This window comes from Aptenodytes forsteri, unplaced genomic scaffold, assembly GCF_000699145.1.
Source record: "Aptenodytes forsteri isolate BGI_AS27 unplaced genomic scaffold, ASM69914v1 Scaffold92, whole genome shotgun sequence".
Classification (NCBI taxonomy): Eukaryota; Metazoa; Chordata; class Aves; order Sphenisciformes; family Spheniscidae; genus Aptenodytes; species Aptenodytes forsteri.
Genome location: NW_008794581.1, coordinates 3,718,307 through 3,726,892, shown reverse-complemented (window position 1 = coordinate 3,726,892; position 8,586 = coordinate 3,718,307). Strand labels below are relative to the sequence as shown.

Here is an 8,586-nt window from a genome sequence, read left to right as displayed (position 1 = left end):
CGCTGGCTAGGGAAGTGTGAAAGATTCATACATAGAAGACTGATCTTAAAAACCTGGTAACAGGAGCAACAAAAACTCTAATTAAACTAGTTTCTACTCTTAACTTTGATTTACTGAGCACATTTTCAGAAATTCAAATACCAAATACATGCACTGCAGTTGGCATATACAAATGATATGCACAATTATAAAAAAAGACTTAACTTTCTGGGACAGATTCAGATACTACTTGATGGCGTCACCATATAAATACTTGAATAGATGATCCCAGCTATACTTCTTTCTGAACTGAATACTGCTTTTATGGAGAAACTTATGCAAAACTGAAAATGCAAAAGAATGGGCATAAAATCCTGTTGGCTCCCACAGCACATAAGCACTTGAAAATGGATACAGTCTGCTCCATCTAGACATTGATAAAAATAAGCTGTAAGTATCCCTGAGCTAGTCCTCCTTCAGGCAAAATCCTCTGTATCATGTCTCTTGGAAGCATAGGGATTATCTCCTTATGTATTAGTGATACCAGAAACAATGCAATATTAACTGGTCCCAAGGGCTTTTATTTTAACTTTATCAGCTGTTCAACACTGAATAAAGTATACCAATATGTAAGGGTAAGTATAAAAGTCAGTAAGTATGAAAAAGTAATCCTTTAGATTTAACTGTAACAGTGAAGAAAGAACACAGAGAACAGTGGAAACTCATTTCTGAAAGATCTTGCTCTAACAGAACTGTACCAAAAATCCAGTTGTAATAAATCTGACAATATCCAATTCTGTAGATAAAGTCCGTGAACGCAGTGCCTGAATGTCAATTTTATATCAGCACATAATTGAAATTCAGCCTTCATCATCACTGCTGCTCCATGCGTCTTCATATGCTGGATTTAAATGCTGTTGAGGCAGAGACTAAAGAAAATAAAAATTTTCTCAGTGGTTTGCTTAATTAAACATACTAAAATAAAATAAGGGCAATGCTAAAGGCATTTCTTAAATTACTATATGTAGACAAACTATTGTGTCTCTCATGGCTACTGGATTTTTTTTTAACCACTTCTTTGGCCATTCCGCTGATTAGAGACAGGATAAATTATGAAAAGAAATAGTACTCTATTCAATTCCAATTTCAACAAAAAAAGATCTGGAGCACTGACTAGAAGTTTTACAAATGTCTGGTATAAAATATAACAGATAGATATTACTGTGTTTGAGACTGGTTTTAAGTCATAATTTCCCTGGCCCAGCGTAACTGAGCACTACTATCTCAAGAAGTAGTCCTGGCCTCTATCCACATCCAACAACTATTTCTCATCTCAGCCCCCCTAGGGTCAAGCTAAAGGGTTTGTGCAGCTACACAGTGCACTGAATCACAGTTTTGACTCGGGGTAAATTTTTTTTCTTCTTTACTTCTATCCTGCGTTCAGGTTCTGGTCATACAGGCACTCAAATGGCTATCCTAGCACATGAGAGCGAGCAGGAATTAGTGGCCTGTGGACCCCAGAACTGCTTCTTTCAGGGGCAGTGCTCATCTACAACATTTGCAAACAGCAGCTGTAGCTTAACAAATTTCAAAACAATGGCACATATTACATACCTCCACCGTGTCAAATTTAAAGGGGCAGTTCTAATCAGAGCTGTGTAAATAATCTTGTTGCTGTGGGTTTGTTTTTGTTTTTCAGACTAAGAATAAACAATTCACACACATCAAAATTCTCAGTTACAGCAAAAATGTTCATTTCAGGTCAACTGAACACATTTTGGGTTTAGGGTATCTAACCTTTGAAACTACTTTTTTCTTCTTTGCTTAAGTGTAGGATAGATTTAAAATAAGTGGTCTTACAAAGCAAAGCAAATGTTACAAAAATCTTATGCTTCTTATTTCCCCATCCAAAATGGAACATTTCAGAAATTTTAAAAAGTGGAATTTTTGTATGCTATGAGGCAAAACATTAATATATCCTGACTTTTTTAACATTAGTACAGTTTGCCAAACTCTGATTCTGTGAATGGTTTCAGTTCCTTAAAATCTATAATTTTTCCCTGTTCACTGAAATTTTTATTGCCCAGCTGTAATACTAAGAGAGAGAAAGTTCTCTCTTGGAAACCAGTGTTACATATGATCTTTTCTGTTAACAGCCCGAATGTCTTGCCTCAAACACTAAAATAACCTTGTTTAGAATCTTCTTTAATATATTTCTGCATCAAAAATATTTGGGTATGAAGTGTGGCATCCCTAATCTTACTGTTTAATACACAGTATATTCTTAAACAATTTAAAATACAATCTATGGAAATTAAGGAAGCTAAAGGAGAAGTTGAAAGACTGATAGCCAAATGACAAGTATTGCTTTTTATTAAATAAGAAGCTAAAAGTCTGCAAAAGTTTTTACTAGACTATGAAAGAAAGTGTCCTCTCGAAACCCCACAACAATCAAATGATTGCACAGAAATAATAGGTGATTCTCCTCTTAATTAGGAATTGTTACAAATTTTGATGGTGAAACACATACTTCATATTTAATTTCCACACACCCCCCCAAGTAAAATAGCCATGAAAAGTATAGTTCAAACTCACAAATTCATTACCTTTTCAGAAACGTCATCAGGAACTGGCTCTCGAAGAGCTGGTATCCACGCAAGGATATTGCAATCTTTGCTACCACTATAAAGTTCCTTTAAGAAAGTAAGCAAAAATTACTTTTACACAAATTTACTGAACAGTGACACATAGATAATGTTGGGGAAAAAAGTGTATGAAAATTTTATTTAAAAATAAAGACAAATATCCAATATGTAATTTGTATTATAATCTTGATAAACGGTATTTTAAATGATATGCCAAAACAAAAATGAGTGTTTATATTTTCCCAGATATAAAACATCACTACCCACATTTAAATGAACTTTATTGCTTAAATGCACTTTTCTTCTTCCCTCTCTCATGTCTCCTGAAAATACACCTATTTTAACAATTAGGAAGCTTAAGAGATCATTTATGTTCAATGGAGAAGTAAGAAAAAAAAAAAGAGGAAAAGATTTTTTTATTATAATTAAAAACTATTAATCTACTCACAAGGATCTAGAATATGCTTCATGTTAGAAGCGTGCGTAAGTATGGAACAAAGAAGTATTAAGTAAACATAGTTTCAGTATGCCTAGGGAAGGAAAAGAACAAATAAAGAACAATTTGAAGCCTGTATCCTGTTGGGAAGGCAGAGATCAGAAAGACCAATTTATTATTTTTAATATAAATAACTCTATTTATTATGGTAGTGACTAAGGACTGAGATCCTATTGTGCAAGGCACCCTGCGAACACATGGAAGCAGTCTCCACACCAAACAGCTAACAGTCAAATATAGCTTAGTTTTCTTAGCTCTTCATTAAAGGAAATACAGACTTCTCTGTCACTTTAAACTGAGGAAATTTTGTTGATGAGAAATACTGCACCATCTTTGCAGTAAATTTTGCACTAATAATGCTTCTATTTTCCAAAGTGCTACTTAAATGAACACACATGAAGATATTCTCATACGCCTTCAATCTTGAATCATACTCCTGCGTATTATATGCGATGTCTGACAACACTTGAGTATTGTCCTGTGTTTAAACTGCCTGAGTGAAACATATAAAGTATTTTTTCTGTATTCAGGCCAACAGTATGAAAGCCTTGCTTTAACCCTGTTGGCTTTTACACTTAAACTAGCAACTCTGTGCATATGTGCACATTATTAATACATTGATTCAACATAATTTCAACAAACTATTACAGTTCTGTGTTTGCAGAAAGTCTCCTATATTACGTAGATTTAATTCTAGAACTGCATGAATCACGTTGACGGTGCAGGAACTTAATGCCTAATTCCTACAAATACCCATTTATGTGGGTAATCTTATTCAAGAGAGCTGACATGCTCACTTTTGTAAAACTGGTCCCATGCATGAAGTTATTCATGCATAAAACACATACAAGATTAGAGTTTATAATTTTATGAGAGAGAAACATCCTACTTATCTTGCTTAAAAGAAGACAGGTCAAAGTTACACAAAGGTATAGGTCAAATCCCACTTTATCCTGTCAGCAGTACTCTACTCAGGCCTCCTGTCTTTGACAGGATACAGAATACCACTAGAACTTTAAAACCTCTTCCCATGCCAAAATCTCTCCTTGTGAGCAATGTCATGGTGACATCAGCGTACTTTCATTTAATCTTTATTACCACTTGTCTCACTTTCTGATCCTGGCATTGCAAGATCTTCAGATAACATCCACTGCATTAAGTAATACTTACAATTAATTATTACAACCTGAAATGGTGACTCATACTTTAAGTCGGTCAAAAGAATAGCCAGTGAGCTCCATACATGTTCATGGTACAGGACATACACATATATTGTACTACAAATATGCTCCATGCATGTTTACGGTACAGTATATGAAAATATTATATTTTAAGACTCTGAGGGAAGATTGCAAATAAAGCCTAATTTAACTTTCAGTATCTTTACTTAATTAGCCAACTACTGGATTTGCCAAATACCTTTGCAGATGTCACTGGCATTTCTTGAACAATAGAAGTAGCTATAATTTAAAGCAAAATTGTTTCCTGATGCCTATCTAATATTTTATGACATGTTATTCGTGCATGGTGCTTTACTCCATTTCTTTTTCTGAAAGGGAAATGTAGGTCTTTTTTGTTTACTTAAATTATTTTAAGGCAGCTAATATGGCACAATGGTGTCTAGCATATTAGATCCAACAGTAAACATCATCTAAGAGATTGCATAATGAAGATTTCCTCTTCCACACCACCCTTGAAATTACCAACCTCCTATTAAATTAATGGCTCTTATTAAAGGGCCAAATTCTGCAGTTCTTATTACTCAAGCAGACTAACATCTTATTAACTTTACAGAGATATTTACGTAAGAATAATTTAGGCCAACAATAATATAGTGGATTTTATGGTTCTATTCCCAGGATCTCAACAGGCATATATACGCACATTAACTAAATCTCACCCCACTCTGTGGAGACAGCTCCACACAATATATCAAACACAACAGGTATTCTACATAAACCTGCTAATTAATTTGGACCTCGTAAGAACAGATAAATACTAGTATCATTGGATTGCAAATAGCTAGTTCCTTGGGTATCAGTGATCATATTTGATTATATGGTTCTGAGCAAACAGAAGACACTTCTCATCTCAAATACATAATTGGTGCAAAGTTAAAGTTCCTTTTAGGGCCTATTGCATTTATGAAGTGAAACAAAGGTAGTGATTAAAATACAGTTAATGAACAGAAAGAATGTGAGAGACTGGCAGCAACCAATATCTACCAGAAATTTTGAACACAGAAAAAAATAGTAAGAAAATCTAAGGACCAGATTTAGGGGTGGGTAGGACAAAAATCACTCAGCAGGGTTAAAGACAGCAGAAGAAGTTTAGAAGACTATTAATATGAAGAAAACTCTTAACAACGACAGAGACTCACTGCTAGATGGAAATGGTAGAAACTATGCAGAAAAGATGTAGACCTTGTTTCACAGGAATATAGTGTACTAATTTCAAATGTGCTAATAAGCAAGAGAAATGTTAGAAAGCCACATGCTACACATTTCACCAGTAGATGCATAACATACCACAGAGACTTAGAAAAGTTGTCTAAGACGACTTCTGACTTACTTCAGTTAATTATGTTTTAATACATATTGAAATACTACAAAGCTGAAAGCGAGCTAACATGCCATTCAGGAAAAAAAAGAAAAAAGTGGAATGATACAGATACAAGCGAACTAACTGACATTTCTTTAATCCTAAACAAGACAATGGAAAAGGTGATTAAATGATTCAGTTACTGTAGAGTTAAGATATAGGAATATAAACAACATCAGTCAACATGGTTTGCAACAAAGCAGGTTTTGTCAAGCAAAACGGATTTTATTTACAACTAGTAACCTAAAATAGAAATTAACAGCTGTGAATAACTTTGTAACATATTGATTTAATATCACTTGCAAGACTAAAATAAAACAGGTAACTATACATTTTATAAATGAGTGCATTCTCAGAAAATGAATTTTAACTGGGAAATCATCATTTCTATTGGATTATATGAAGACTGATTAATGTACTTAATTGTCTCAGGACAGAATGAGCTATTTGGAAGTATAGGTGTGAACACAAAGAGTCAAAATAACACTACCACTACCTTTGGGGTTGACACACTGACTATAGTGATGTTATTCCATCAGAGTAACAATTCAATACAACTAAAAGCAGAGCACTTAAAGAAAAAGAAAATCCAGTCACACTTCTAGGATATAGACCTGAACTCTGGAAAAGGGTGATTCTGAAAGAGAATCAAGAATCACAACGGATAAACAAAGTTGTTGCCAACATAAACCTATAGCTATAGTGACTGATGCAGTTCTTGGTGCATGATCACACGAGTGATCCTTTTCTAAGGATCTTAAAATCCAAGAGACACTTCCAGGGCTGGAAAACATGATTTACAGTGAGATTTAATGAGCCTCACCTCTTCAGCTTATCAAAAAGAACATCAAAGATGGCTTAATGTAAACACACTAGCACTTTTGTTGGGAAATTACTCTTAAAAACACAAAGGACTTTTTAAGCTAGTCAAAAACAGTCCAGAAAAGATGTGTCTTAGCTACAACGTGAATATTGCACCTTTCAGTGGATCTAGTATCTCACTGCCTATTCATGCCAGAACTGCTTTCCAGGTCTAGCAAGGCTTATTAGCTTGGGCTCTATTGCCTCATCTGCAACACGTCCAAAACTTTCAGTGAAGTCCACCTCAGTGATAGGGAAACATTGTTTCAAAGTTACTGGACTCAAAGAAAGAGCTACCAGCTTAACTTCTATGACGTATTGTAGGAGAGGTCATGAAAAGATATCCACGTGCCCTTTCTGCCTCAAATATTTCTGCCTGATATTTCAGAAACAAAAGATGAGAAAAGAGGAGCTGGAACATGAAGTACAATACTCAATACCTGAGGGCAACTATGTAACAGCCGTAAAAATCCATACTAACATCCACTCTGCTCGTCACACCACAAGCCATAAGAACAATCTGTTGTGAAGTATCTCGTAACGAATTCAGCTTTGTCATCCTTAAGCCTTTTATTACAAGTAAAAAATATACCATAGGGGTAGAGGAAAAGAAAAAAAGGCTGTCAACACCATGAGTCCTTGTAATGCTACAGTATTAGGTGAAACGTTCTCAGATTAATTTAAGAAGCTCATCATGTTCTCAACACTTCATCCAAACTGTTCATAGAGCCAGTGATTGGTATAACTACAGGCATTTGAGCAAGATCACCTTAGCAAAGTACTTGATAGGTTTCTCAGTACTGAAAGCAATACTAATGCACTTCACCTAAATGCACTTCACCTTCTTTCTTTTATTGCCTTAGGTATCTCAGAGAAAGACAAATGCCTCCTCTTCAGTCTTAGAGAAAACAGGCAAAAGCCTTGATACATATGATTTATTAATGACAATATAAGCCAAAAAATTACTATAGGTATACAGAAAAGTTACCTATGTGAGATGAAATGCATAGTGGAAGGAACCCAATATAGAAAGGGCCGCCCCAAGAACTTGACCAAACTTCTCTTGCTTGACACACACAGGCCACAGAACTCTCTCTTATGTCAAGATCTTTGATTAAAGCACATCCCTGAAAAGTTAATACTTTTTGTGCAAATGGTTTGGAAATCTGCATAAATATTGCAGGTTGTCTGGAATATTGTTTCTACTTTACTTACCTGAAAATTAGGTTGAAATACACAGCAGTTGACAGTACTATAATGCCCTCTAAGCATAGTTATCAGTTCTCCTGTGAAAACTGTATAAACAGCAATGGCACTACCGTACGGTACAAAGGCAAACTCGGGATTACAGCCACAAGAGACGGTAAATTTGAGTCCTTTTCTACTTTCATTACAGACTTTCCCATAATTCACCTGTAAAATGAAGGATTATGCAGTTAGCTATTAACTAAAACTACAGGAAATAACTTTACATGAAAAGGTCAATTTCATTTCTTTTTTAATACGCGATAAAATGAATTTTAAGCTTCTCAATGTTAACACAACTCTTGAGATTTCCAATTACAAATGTCTATCAAGAGAATAATTTTTCTGTTCATTAAAGTTCACTCTCCTTAATATCAACTTTAAGAAAGGGAAAGAAAAATATGCCTAAAAATCAGCAGTTCCACACTTTGAAATAGAATTTGCACAGGCTGTTGCGTGCCAGATCTACACTGAGCACCTAAACTATCACTGAAATTAGAACTCATTCAGGAATTACTGCCTTAAACATTTTCCTAGATGATCCACATAATAATTTTCTCTCAGATACTGAAACTATTAAAAGAACTCCTTATGCACAACAGTGTACACTTATAAATCATAGAATGGTTTGGGTTGAAAGGGATCTTTAAAGGTCATCTAGCCCAACTCCCCGGCAAAGAGCAGGGACATCTTCAACTAGATCAGGTTGCTCAGAGCCCCGTCCAACCTGACCTGGAATGTTTCCAGGGATGGGGCTTC

The 8,586-nt window shown here is 35.0% G+C and overlaps 1 protein-coding gene across 1 annotated transcript in view; it reads right to left on the bottom strand.

Annotated features, from left to right (window-relative positions):
• Positions 1 to 542: 542 nt before the first annotated feature.
• ERCC8 (ERCC excision repair 8, CSA ubiquitin ligase complex subunit) overlaps positions 543 to 8,586 on the bottom strand; it is a 26,268-nt gene continuing 18,224 nt past the window's right edge. The window contains exons 9-11 of the mRNA XM_009272504.1: positions 7,798 to 7,995; positions 2,586 to 2,672; positions 543 to 908 (exon numbers count right to left, since the gene is read on the bottom strand). Of these exons, the coding sequence (XP_009270779.1) occupies positions 840 to 908; positions 2,586 to 2,672; positions 7,798 to 7,995 (354 nt within the window). The 3' untranslated portion in view covers positions 543 to 839. The remainder of the gene's footprint in view (positions 909 to 2,585; positions 2,673 to 7,797; positions 7,996 to 8,586) is intronic.